Source organism: Elgaria multicarinata, chromosome 9, assembly GCF_023053635.1.
Source record: "Elgaria multicarinata webbii isolate HBS135686 ecotype San Diego chromosome 9, rElgMul1.1.pri, whole genome shotgun sequence".
Classification (NCBI taxonomy): Eukaryota; Metazoa; Chordata; class Lepidosauria; order Squamata; family Anguidae; genus Elgaria; species Elgaria multicarinata.
In genome coordinates, this window is record NC_086179.1 from 19,675,573 (window position 1) to 19,688,957 (window position 13,385).

Here is a 13,385-nt window from a genome sequence, read left to right on the forward strand (position 1 = left end):
AGAACACATTGCCCACATTTGCAGTACCACAGACTTGGTCTGCTAATAAGGACAAGGAGCCCATCATGTTCAGTCAACATTGAGCAGCTAAGTAGAAGCGAATAAATAGAAGTGATTGGAAAAATTACTTGCAAATGTACAGCGCAAATCCCCAGATGTTGTTTCTCAGAAGCAAATGTCTTAGGGTCAAACTAGACAGTACATGGAGTCTGTGTTATTTTCCGTTATTATTATAACCAAAAGCAAGCTTTGCAGGCTGAATGGTGGAAGAACGGATATTTAACACTTTCTCCTCCATTTATTTTCAGCTCAAATCACCTGTTACCTACAGAAGAAGCAACAGCTTTAGGGGATGATTTTGAGTTGGAGAATGACTAGTGGAGAAAGGGTTAAGGAGCCTCCCCAAGCAAAAAACATGCAGAGGAAAGTAACACAGAACTACATGCAATATCTAGTTTGGCCTTTAGGCAGGCATTTACAGACAGAGACAGACTTAGATGTTTTGATTACTATTCATGTTCTCTATGTAGATTTGAATATGCAAAGATACTTATTATGCTCATATAATTCACAGTTACAACACCCTGACAAGGCTGGTCACACTTATTCTCATTCATAGATGGAGATGGAGAACTGAGACAGACAGCTAATGGTGCATCCAACTCTTTGTCCACTGGACCATATTGTTTCAGGTTTTATTCATACAACCATTTGAATGCATGGTAGCCCCTGTATATGATGGCTGTATGAAGTCACTGGCACACCAGAGTTTGACTTTCTATACAAAACTTTGAATTGCCTGAAATAATGCTAAAAATGCTAAAAGCAAATCCTCAAAAATCCTAAAAGCAAACACTGTGAGCTTTAGCAGGCACCTACAACAAGCACATAACAGACTGGGAGTTGTGATGCATGAGGTAATTCAATTGCTGTTCCCATAAACCCAACAGTTGCGTGAATAGACCCTCAAGTTTCTTAAAATGAAACAAAAACAGCAGGCATAGCGTATCTCAAACTGGTAAACATGATCTCAATAAAGAAAAGAATCTTCTGTGTTCACACCAAAACCTTTGAAAAACAGTTGACATTCTGTGAAAATGAAAAATGACTGCAAATGTAACTTTGAAATCATGGGGAGAGGCCTGGTGAAATCTCTGGAGTCAGTGGCTAGAGAATAGGGTTTCAGTGCTCTCAGCCTTCCCCAACTTGAAACCGTTCAGATGTTTTGAACTTCAAATCTCATCAGCCCCAGCCAGCATGGCCAATGGTTATGAATGCTGAGAGTTGTAGTCCAAAACATCTAGAGCAGTGGTTCCCAAAGTGGGCGGTACTGCCCCCTTGGGGGCGGTGGGATTGCATAGGGGGGCGTTAAGAGGCAAGAGGACCGCAGGGGGGTGCTAAGAGGCAAAGGGGAAGAAGGGGGGCGCTCAAGGTGGTCTTTTCTGAGAAGCGCCTCTCCAGAAGGTCTTAAAACCCAGGGACATTTTTATGAGAGAAGGTAGTTTGGTCCCAAGCCATATAGGGGAAGAATCCACACATGTATTAATACCGTTTAAGAAGAGTCCTTTTAACGGTGAATTGAAATGTTTAATTGAATACACTTAAAAAATTTAATTGGATTTTGAATAAATATTCAATTAATTGTTACTGTTTTGAATTTTATTGTTATTATCTTCCTTAGTGGATCATTGTAAACCGCTATTCTGAATAATGATTTTTATAGGGTAGGGTAGGGGGCACTGGGCATGAGTTTGTGGAACCAAGGGGATGGTTACCTGAAAAAGTTTGGGAACCACTGATCTAGAGGATATCAGATTGGTGAAGACTGCTCTGAATAGATCCTTACCCCCTCTGCTGGCTAGCAGAAACAACAACAAAATATAAACAAATATATGCAGATCTTCTTAATATGCAGTTTATTCAGGCTGCAGAACTTGAGATTGCACACAGCTGCAGCATGATTGCACACAGCTGTGGCCATATATGAAACATAATGCAGCATAATACAATATCTGTTATTTTATTACATTAAGGTATTTGCCAGTACTCTGCCAAGCAATAGTTCCATTACAGCTAAAGAAATGCTTCCACCTTGTCAAAAATAATACCATCCAATGACCTTTTTACTGGATGACATAGATCTCTCTGTAATCCAGCTGTAACTGCCTTAGGCACGTACGCCTCAGCTTCTTGAGTTATTAAAAAAATGTGGGCAGGGCAGTGAATTACCTGGTGTCTCAGTAGTAGGATATGGATTCTTTTCTTCATTTTCATTAGGCTGATATTCATCTATATTGCTCTGGAAGAAAGAAAGATTCCATAATAAAGCATGCTTTAATTCATTCATTTATTCATTCATAAAGATGATCATCATAAAGCAAGCGGAGTGGTAGCAAACAGCAGACCTTGTTAGAAGGTGGAGACTCTCCATCAGCCGTGATCGATTTCAGCTCAATTTTCTCCTCCTTGGTCTCTTCCTCCACAGCTGGCTTCTCAGGCTCCTGTTTCTTTTCAGGACTAGCAGTTCTAATAATTCAGCAGAGATGGAAGAAGCAAATGTTCATGAAATACAGAATGGTGTTTTTTGTTATAGAGACCCGCAAATAGTGTAATAGCCCATCATGCCAACAAGCATTTGGCATCATTTCTTGGCCCAAGAGCCAAGAATGTTGTCTTACCTTCTTTAAACTCTACTCTCCTCAAAAACCTGAAACAAATAACTATCTGCCCACTCAGAAACCTGTGTTTCAGCCTTATCTGAGTAACAGCTGCCCTTTATGCTTTCAGAAATGGTGGCCAGACATTGCTTCGTCCCAAAATGCTAGGTGTAATTTGATACCTGCAACTTCTACCAGTGACTAATTTATTCAGTCTGCAGTTGCCATTTTGAAACTGAACCTATACTCATGGCACAAGGTCTGGTCTAATTTTTGAACCTTTCTGCTTCCCCCACAACCCCCTGCCTCTTATACCACCTAGCCTGGTGAACAGTTCTAGATAACTCAAAAGCTTGCAAAATCTTTTGTGGCATTAATGGTATTACCTAACTGTAGATTTTGGATTCCCCTACCCTATCTCAGATTTTGGATTTTTTACTCATGGACTGGTGCAGCTATTTTTGTTTTTTTATATATATTTCCAATTAACCTGTATCTCTGGGGTATCTCTGGGGTCAATGACTTGGGCCTCATCTACACCAAGCAGATATTTCACTATGAAAGTGGTATGAAAGCGGTATATAAAAGGCAGGAGCCACACTACTGCTTTATAGTGGTATTGCATGTGTTTGTCTTCTAGTCTCACCAGCTTGACTTTTAATGAATGGGGTGTTTTGTTGCAGCAGTGTGATTGCCCACACCCCATTGCAGCTATTCTGTGATTCAGCCATCCCTCCCCCACCACCACACACACACACAATGGAGGACATTCTGTGACCGTGCCTAAAACACTTTATTTAAAGCCCAAATGTACCTATGGCCTTAAAAAGGCTTTATCTACTTCATTTTCATTAAGATGAATTTAGTTTCATTAAAATACAAAAATGCCTACTCAAAGGAGGAGACTGTCAACTATTAATATATCAAAAAGCATGGCTTTGAGGTCCCTCCTAGGTCATCGGCTCAACCATTTCTCTGGTTACTCTTTGGCAGCAGTGGCATACCCAGCTAAGCTGGTGGCATGTCTTAAGTTATAGAGTATTCAAAGATCCAAAAGCTTGCATCCTATGATAACTTATGGCGGTTTATAGAAAGTAAGTTTCTTTTTACTTCCTATTTCCTGAAGCTCCCCATGATCCATCCCATATTGTTTGTGAGGGCCTCCTGACCCCCAAGAGAGTTTTTTCAGAGGGCACAGGGGGCTGCAGGGGGAAGGAGGGAACTTATTTCTGACTGCTCAAAAGCTACATGATCATACAGCAGCACCTCAAGATGGTGATGCTCAAGCTTCCTTATTTGTGTGTGTGTATGTATGCATGCACATACATACACGCACACACACACACAGAGAGAGAGAGAGAGAGAGAGAGAGAGAGAGAGAGAGAGACTATGAATGCTTTGGTGTCTGGTGGAGAGTTCAGAAAACCTGCACGTTCTTAGGCCAACCAATGTTGGCCCATTAAAAGATAATCACCTTACCCATTTCGGGTCACACATGCACTGTTGGCTTCAATTTGGGGATCAAGTGCACCATTTTTGCCCTTCTGATCTTTACATTCCAGCCACAGGGAGTGGTGGTCCCTAATGAGGCCACATGATTGGCTATGTGGACTCTGCCATTTGAATGGCTGACTTCTTGGGATAAGCAGAGAATACTTCAGTGGAAAGATACAAGCTTTCCCCTGGAAACGTTCCTATGATCCTAGCTGGTGACGGCAACACTTAACTGGGGACGCTGCTGTTTGTATGTGTTTTTATCAAGAACCAACTTAGGACTTTTTAAAAATACCTAATAAGGGACAAAGAAGTTACCTAGCTAGTTTTTTCCGTTCTTTTTCTTCTTCCTCCTCTTTTTGAGCAGATGTCAAGCTTTCAGCATCTGCAAGGTTGTCGACAGCAATGGCCAAAAACACATTCAGCAGGATATCTGTTTACATATTTCTTTAAAGAAAATGTGTATTGAATAGCACAAAGGGTCATCCTCTATGAGCCCCACCTGCTTAGAGTACTCTCATTCCAGATTTAAGATCTACTAAAGGAATGGAATTAGGCCTTCTCAGTTCTGGCCCCAGCATTGTAGAACACTTTATCTACAGAAGACCACCTGAGTCCATCCCTGCAGACCTTTAAGAAAGCCACCAAAATGTTTCCCTTCAGACATCCTTCTAGGAGGTGTAGTGAATTAGTTAGATTTACTGGCATTGTGAATATTGTTCTGTACTTTATTGTATTGTTTAATACGTCTGTTTTAATGAATTTTCTATTAGCATTTTATGGTTTGCCATTTTGAACGAAACGGAAAGTGAGATATGAAAATGAAAATTAATAATATATTGGAAAGAAAAATGCATGGATCACCTGACCTGTTTCACCAAGAATTTTGATTAATGTACTGCAAAGTCCAGTTTCCAATGCCACTGTTAAACTAAAGCTGTGTAACCTCAGATGAAAACTATCACACACACATGAGAATCTAAAGAATGAGAAACAAAAGGTGGCTTTGGCTAGTTTCATGTGGTCAATAATCGGAACATCTATAACCCTATCCCTTTCTGCTTCTTTTTCGCATGCTTGCTTCATTGTGAGTATTCATGCAGCGGTCCCCACATAAGTGAGCAGCCCCAATGAAATGCTTGCAAGCAAGATCAAGGTGAGCACAGCCCTACTCACAACCTCCTGTAAGCAGGAGGAGCAGCACTCTGCCTGCCTTGATCCTGCTAACTGCCACTGCACACCTTTGTGACAGGGGAAGACAGTAGAGTTGGTGGAGGCAGATGCTTTCAGGGCCCCGGTGGAACATCTTTTCTGATGGAGATTGGGACTGCAAATCACAGAATCCCCAACAGGAAACTGATGCAATTGGTGGAAAGGTAAACGAATCAAGAAACTGCTTGTTGTCTGCAAAGTGATAAACTATCTCGGTACTTTATAACTTTGGTGCCTAGAGATATTTCTCAAATGAATGAATTGAATTGAAGCGGGTTACTGGAGAAAGTATAGCTTGACTTGGAAAGATGGGCATCACTTAATTTCAGTACTTGAGGTAAGGTTAGTAAGTATGAAGACCTTAGTAATCCAATGCCAGCTTCAGTTTTTGAATTACTAAAATTCTGCAAAATGCCCTCTGTGGGTCTACTTCTTCTTTGCTGCCATTGTTATGAGCTGCTGCTCCCCCCCCCCCACAACTGCAATTCAACACTTCTGCTCCTCAACTAGGGATGCTTGAGGAATTTATTCTTTGGAAATTCTGATACAAACTGACCTGATCCACATTTCTAGGACTAACGTGCGGATTGGATTGTAGTTATCTTTTGGATTTTACACTCAACTGAATTTTGCAGATATTGATTCAACTAAGCATACCAAAAATGTGTATAAAAATGCATAACTTAGAATAAAATACTTCTAAAAATGTATACTTTGAGGAACAAATACATTTAGGATGTGTATTTTATGAGGAAATATGTCAGAATGCATATTTAAACATGAATTTAAATACAAATGTTTGTGAAGGTATTTTTTTTAGAAAATCTGCACACTGATGCAGAAATGGGATAGAATGGACTTATGAACAGACACATGAAAAAATGACTGAAACCAGAAAGAGACTGATCCACTCATCGCTAACCTCAATACCTGATGAAGTAGACTCCAACGTATGAAAGCTTATGCCACAGCAAAAATATATTGGTTTTAAAAGTAACATGGGGCCTTTGTTGTCCTCACCGCTGAGTCTACTCGCTCATCCTCCTCCCAGAAAAAGAGAGGGAGAGCAGGGGAGTGAGTGGCAGTGAGGACTTGCTGTCACCCACTCACCTGTCTCTCTCCTGGATACTGGCAGAATTGGGCCCAGATTGGATCCAATCTCCATCTCACCACCCAGTGGGACAGGGCAAGCAAGCAAGGGTGATGGCTGCTTCTCTTCCTCTTTCCATTACTGCTTGCTTGCCCTCTCAGCCAGGAGAGAGTAGGTGAGCAAGCAGGTGCTGGCACTGACAAGGAAGAGCAGTGGGCCCTCTGCTCAGGCACAGAGCTCAACAAGTGCCCAATCATGTCAACCGCTGACGCTGCTTGCGGGGATAGGCAACTTGGTGTCCTCCAGATGTTTTTGACTACAACTCCCATCAGCCACCATGTCTGAGGGTATGATATGATGAGAGCTGTCGTTCAAAACATTTGGAAGGCACCAGTTTGCCCTACAGAAATTCATGCTTCACCACAATCCAGCCAAGCTGCCAAAGAAAATGAAGATAGCAGCAAAGGATACAGTTTCCACAGATGAAGAGGATGATGAAGTAAATACAGACCAACATTCCTGGAAAAGAGGGGCCGCCATAAGCCATGATCCCATCATACATCACCGAATTCCAGTCCTCCCCAGTCAGGATCTAAATGACACATTCCCACCAATGGGGGGACACAGTGTTAGAAAGCATGCAGAAAACCTTCAAAAAAGCCTGTTACAAGAAAGAACACGATCCTCTTCTGCCTTGAAGAAACCCTCCTGAGCACTAAGGACATAAGTCACCTACTGCAATCCCCATTCGCACTGCAGGGTATGGATGGGGAAGTGCCTTAGCATCTGCCATGCATTACTGAATAGGAATTTGCATCATCATCATCATCATCATCATCTATCATCTCAGGCCACTAGTTCGAACAATACCTTGTCTTTGCACATTAAGTGACATTAAGAACATCTTGTAGTCTCTTCAGTGACACTTCAGGACATAAATATTACACATTAGGGACTCATTTTAAATTTGATTGGGGGACACAACTGAAGGGTGGATTTAATGTTTAAAATCTGAGATGGGCTTTCAGTCATGTGTGAATAAATGAAGCCTAGAACAGGCACAGCAGCAGCAGCAGCAGCATTACTGCAAATGAAGTACCAAGGCCCTCCTCCTGAAGGCAATCTGAAAGTTGATGGGAAGGAGAAGTGGGAAAATGCTGCAGTGTGAATACAAGTGTCTGCGGCATTCCCAGTAAGTCATGTGGCATTCAAAGACCAATTTCTGCATTACTTATGACAAGGCCCTAATACTGGTGAATAGCTGTATATATCCTGCATGCAAAAAGTTTTAGTACACAACAAAGGCTCAGGTCTCGCAGTGATAAGTAAGCTGCGTTCTGGTGTGGCTAGGCCCTGTGTCTCCCAAGGGCGCTTATTCCTTTATGAGCTCTCTCCTCCGTTATGATTTCCACAGTAGGCCCTGCTAAAGGTGTCATTGTTAAGGCAAGGCCAATCAGTGAGAGATAGAGCAGGGTCTTCTCATAGGTGATCTTTTGTTATGAGACCTCCCCCAAGGAGGCCCACTTTGGTCTGTTGTTGTCTGCCTTCAAAAAAAGGCTTCAAAAAAATTCTTCAGACTCCAATTTGCTTTCAATGCATTTTAATTATGATTTTTGATTAAACTCAGTGTTGTGTTCAATTGGCATGAGAGCATCATGGACTGTATTACAACGGTATTGAATCTACAATCTTTTAAATGAGAAAAAACACATACCTGAAACACAGTGAGCAGTGACTGGGGAAAGTTGTCAAATGTGCTTCTCCTGGTTTGCATCTCATCGAAGTTAAACTTGCCCCCAAAGAGCTGCATCCCTAGGAGGGAGAAGATGATGATGAAGAGGAAGAGGAGCAGCAGCAGGGAGGCAATGGAGCGCACGGAGTTGAGCAGAGAAGCCACCAAATTACTCAGCGAGTTCCAGTACCTGGGGAGTCAAAAGAGAGAGGCTTAAATTTCCACTGCGCAAAGCAGCTGCTTTTTGCCTCACCTTCAGGGAGGCTGCCTGATGTCTATAAACATGCCTTTTCCAAACAGCCTGTTAAGAAATGAATCAGTCACGTACATCTATACAGCCACACGTGTAAAACACACAAGTCCTCCCCCATTTCTGCAACTTGCACGCCTGGAAGATTACTTAAAAACAAAACAAAAAACAAGCACACCACTTATCAATATGCAGCGATTAGTAGGTACTGCTTCAATGAATTATATTCTAGCCAACCTCATTACAACACTCACAGCTGTTCAGAGTAAGCCAGGATACCGCACTCCAGAGAATGGCTCAGTAAGAACTGACAAGAACAGATGGGACAACAGGCTGGAATCAAAGGCTTTGTGTGTGCTCCTTGGATGGAGAGGCCAGGCTTCCTGCTTTCAGGGGAACTGATGGGGAGCCACCTTAAATGTTTATACTGAGGCAAATTTACCTTTCAAATATTAATACACACAAACTTTCAGACCTTTTGCAATTTATTCATTTTTTAAAACATTTATATTCCATCTTTTTAACTGAAGTTTCCAAGGCATCTAAAAATGAAAACGATAAAAAGAGTACAAATCCATAAAACCCCTAAAGACAGTCAATAAAACAGCACTAGAACAGCAGGATAAAACAGCACAATAAAACCCAACAGAATCTAAAAGAGGAGGCAGCTAAAACTCACCAATTAACATTCATTAAATGCCTGGATAAAGAGAAAATCTTACTCTGGTGCCTAAAACCCAATATGTATAACACCAGGCAAGCATCCAAAACTGGGTGTCACTCCTGAAAAGGCCCTATCTTCAGCCAGCAACTGCTTAAACTCTAACAGGTAAGAGGGGTCACTCAGAGCAGGGCTTATGACGATGTTCTCAAAAAAAAGTTCATAACAATAACCCACAGTCCTTTTTGTGCTATGAAGTGGATTTCGTCACAAAGGAGCTCATATTATTAAGATAGGGTTGAACTAAATGCATTTCCTGACTTTGCTATATTTGTGAAATTGGTCAAAAATGATCTCACTGATTAAGCAAGCCACCATCATTGCCGAAACCTGAAAATTACTTCAGATTCTGAAACTGCTGGAGAAAAAGATGAACCATTGGTAGCTCAAAATCTGCACCTTTTTTTTTTTTTTTTACCCAGGGTAATTACTTTCTTCATTATTTCTATGCATCCCCACATCTGGGTTTTGGGTAGTGCTGAGCAGCATGCATGGGGGGAGGGAGCACAGAGTGCCCCTCCCTCACATACTTTTAGTTGACTTCTTCTGTGGCTGCTCACATGCAGCTGCAGCAGAAGCAACCCAACACTGTCCTTTCTTCCTCGCAGCGTGTGAGCCACTAGGGAGATTAGGAACGTCACCCAACTGCCTAATCAATACACAGACTTCTTATCTTCTGGCGCTACACATGGCATACAGCACAGGAAGGCAGGCAGCATCACTGGCACTCCCTTCTGGCAGTGTACTATAAACTGCTGGGGAGAAAGGAAGTGTTGCCCAGGTGACTAGGTGACTAACAGATGCCCTGGGACTGGAGAGCAGAAGGGAAGCTGGTATTAACATTGAAAGCTCTCAATGGGTTGGGTCCAGGTTATCTGAAGGAACGCCTCCTCCCATATGTACCTGCCTGGATCCTAAGATCACCCTCAGGGGTCCTTCTCCTCATCCCTGGCAGAAAAACACCCAGCTCCACTTGCCTGTAGCGCTGGGACTACATAACGAAGAGGAAAGAACACTCTGGCCCTATCCATCAACCAAATAGCCAGGAATTGTTATTCAAGGAAATACGCCAGTAAAGGAAGACATTCCCCTTCCCTAAAAAATAAATTCATCTATCTTTCTGAGATTTTGCAGGTTTCTTACAGCACAGCCATCTCTACAGCATAGCCATTTTCATAACAATTGCCCACAAAGGTTGAGGTGGATAAGTGCTTCCCTTTTTGGAAACCCCACACTGTAAAGTCTGCTCTTGCACAAAACCCCTGGAACCTATTCATCTGAAATATGGCAGGTGTGATCCCTGTCAGCAATTTTCATTCAATTCTGCCAAGAAATGAAAAAAAAAGGTAGTTCACTTTTTAAAAATCCAAATGTTAAAGGCTTCTAATACGCAGTAACCATTTGCCTGAAATTTGGCAGGTTTAATCTCTTCACAAGGGGCCACTAGGCCTGGCACTTCCATCCAGTTTGTCAAAGAACAAAAAGTTGTAGTTGTTATTTCCAATGATAGTCAGTGGGAAGCCAAAAGCTTTGTATTTCTAATCCAGATCCAGTTTTGGGCCCATCAAAATGGGCAGCCTCTGAATTGCTATGAGGTGAATCAGGTTGTTTTGCAAAATATCAAATTGGGATCCAAAACAAATCTTGTACCAGTACATACTCCTACTGAGAACTGTCTGAGATTTTCCTCAGAGATCCTTTCCTTTGGTATTTTGGTATGTTTATAAGCCTCTTTTCCAAGGCTCAAAGCTGTTGATATCAGAATATCTCCCTGCAAATATCAGGATCCCTACTTTGGGTCACAAAGTGGCAGAAGACAAGAATGTCATCCATTTTAAAATGGAACATGTTCTTTTAGGATAATTCCTTTTACCTAAATGTCATGGTTGCAACTGAAATTCCAAACAACATGGGAGCAAAACTACATAGAAAACTATTTGTTTCTGCTAAGTGGGTGGTTTTGATCAAGGAGCATTCATTTTTAGACATAGGATCACAGAAACTGCTTTATATTGAGTCAGACCATACTGACTGGCAGTGGCTCTCCAGGGTTTCAAGACAAATTATTTCCTAGCCCTTCCTTAGAGGCCCAGAATCAAGGCTGGAACCTTGTACCACTCAGCTATGTTTTACTGGTGTAGTTAAATTAACCCAATCCACATGGAACTCTCTTCACACAAAATGTTTCCCATGCTATGTGTGATACCAGCAACACTACTGAGGCAAAACTACCACACCCCTTTGTCAGAAGCTTGCCACTGAGGATGATTTTTCGAATGGATTTACAAGTGATGTCTCAGAATATACTTCATAGAATTCATCACAGGTTCACAAAAAACAACTATACATTTTATCAGGTGTATCAATTCTCCATGACAATCACAGAGTATCATAAATGGGAAGACTGCTAAAGAAGAAGTAAAACTGGTAAGAAATATTGTTGCAGTATTTGGTGAGTCACCTTAGCATTACTAAGGCTGCAATCTTAAACATACCTACCAGGTAGTAAATCTCACTGAGTTGAATGGGGCATACTTCTGAGTAGAAATGCATCCGATTACACTACAAGCTAGCTAGTTAACACCAGCACAGGGATAGGAAACCATAGATGGTGGTTAACATACAATAACATCCTACGTTATCACCAAATATTGCTGCTATTATGCGCACTGCAAATAATCTTCAATTGAATTGTTACGGTTAATATTTTTGGCATTTCATGACAGATAGGATCCCACTGTTTACTTCTTTTCTCTGTACCCATGTGTATATACAGTATTCCTGTCAAATGATAATTCTTCATGCATCTGATGAAGTGAACTGCTTCATAAAAGTTTATGGCATAACAGGTTTGTTAGTCTTTAAGGTACTGCAGGGTTCTTGGGGGTGGGGGGTGTTTGGGTTTTTTGCTACCAGAGGTTACTAAATCTGTACCTCTTTCTCCAGGGTGGATACAGTGAGGTAAAGCGGAATACCAAAATTATGGTAAGCACCATTGTTGCCAATACCAGAAGGCAAATGCTATAACTGAAAACCTGTAAGATTCCTTTGTGCTGGTAGACAGTTTCATGGAAGTACACACAAGTAATTCCAATTAGCCAGATGGCAAATCATAATGAAAATGAGAGCTAATAGGCATGCTTGACAAACATAGAAACAACTGGACAGTTTATTTTCGTGATTACTTTACTATGAGCCAAGAGCTCCTCCTTTTGCCACTGTGTATCCAGGTGCCAGTTGTGGTGATGAGCAAGCGTGATTAATCAAACCTCCCCCTCCCTTTCTAGAAAGATCTTTGAACAAAGAACAAGCCAGACTGAGAAGGCTGCGACAGACCCCCAACATTTACCTCTCTCTACATTCCATACTGACTCTTCACTTTCACCTCCCCCATGACCCAGCTCATGCTAAGTAGGCACTGTAGAGATCACCTGGAGTATGCACCATCAGGTAGTCCCAGGCTATTTATTGGTCATTTGGATTTTCCATCTCTGGGAACTGTCCAGCCCCCATAGAAATGCCTGTTACTATGAAATCTCTTGAGAAACAGTCAAGGAAAAACTCTTCCATGCCTCTGGCAGCCCAGGGTGTCACCTCAACTTTGTGAGTTACTCTTAGCATCTTGATAAGTAAGGATTAGTGAGCTATTTTGATGTTTTATTTTTAAAAGCAACTGACTTTTTTTGAACTTCTCTCTGCTTGGTTCTTTTATAAATATATGGAATTGGAAACTGAAGTTGATCGTCTTACCTAGTCACATTGTTAAAGAGTTTAAAGGAAGCTCTGGAAAAAAGGGGTCATCCTTTTCCATACATAACCACAAGCCTGGATTCCAACATATTCAGGCTTGAGTTGATGAATATTAATATTCAGTGTGATTATGCATTATTAAATATTGTTATTCAATACAAGTTATTAATACATGGGGGTGGCAGCCTACCTCTGTGGAAAAGAAACAAAGGGTGTCTTGCAGCCTGTCCTACCTCACAAGGTAGAGGTGCAGACATACCAGTTTGTCACAAGGAAAAATGTGGGGAACCACTTTGTGATTACTTAGGATGCACAGTCCACAATCATTTGTGAACATGGAATACTCAGTGTGGTAGCTATTTTCTGTTTACACAGATTGTAGCATCTATTCAAATATAAATAACATGTGATAGTCTGGAATTTTCAGTTTATAATCTGTGTTTTAATTATATTTTAGTTTTAATAGTCTTTACTGTTTT

The 13,385-nt window shown here is 41.4% G+C and overlaps 1 protein-coding gene across 6 annotated transcripts in view; it reads right to left on the bottom strand.

Moving 5' to 3' along the window:
• The window catches only part of CACNA1C (calcium voltage-gated channel subunit alpha1 C), a 609,442-nt gene that overhangs the window by 129,009 nt on the left and 467,048 nt on the right, over nucleotides 1–13,385 (bottom strand). For all 6 annotated transcript variants that reach the window (XM_063134894.1, XM_063134895.1, XM_063134893.1 and 3 more), the window contains 5 exons: nucleotides 8,168–8,375; nucleotides 6,925–7,045; nucleotides 4,470–4,584; nucleotides 2,406–2,526; nucleotides 2,230–2,299 (listed from right to left, as the gene is read on the bottom strand). In XM_063134894.1, the coding sequence (XP_062990964.1) occupies nucleotides 2,230–2,299; nucleotides 2,406–2,526; nucleotides 4,470–4,584; nucleotides 6,925–7,045; nucleotides 8,168–8,375 (635 nt within the window). The remainder of the gene's footprint in view (nucleotides 1–2,229; nucleotides 2,300–2,405; nucleotides 2,527–4,469; nucleotides 4,585–6,924; nucleotides 7,046–8,167; nucleotides 8,376–13,385) is intronic.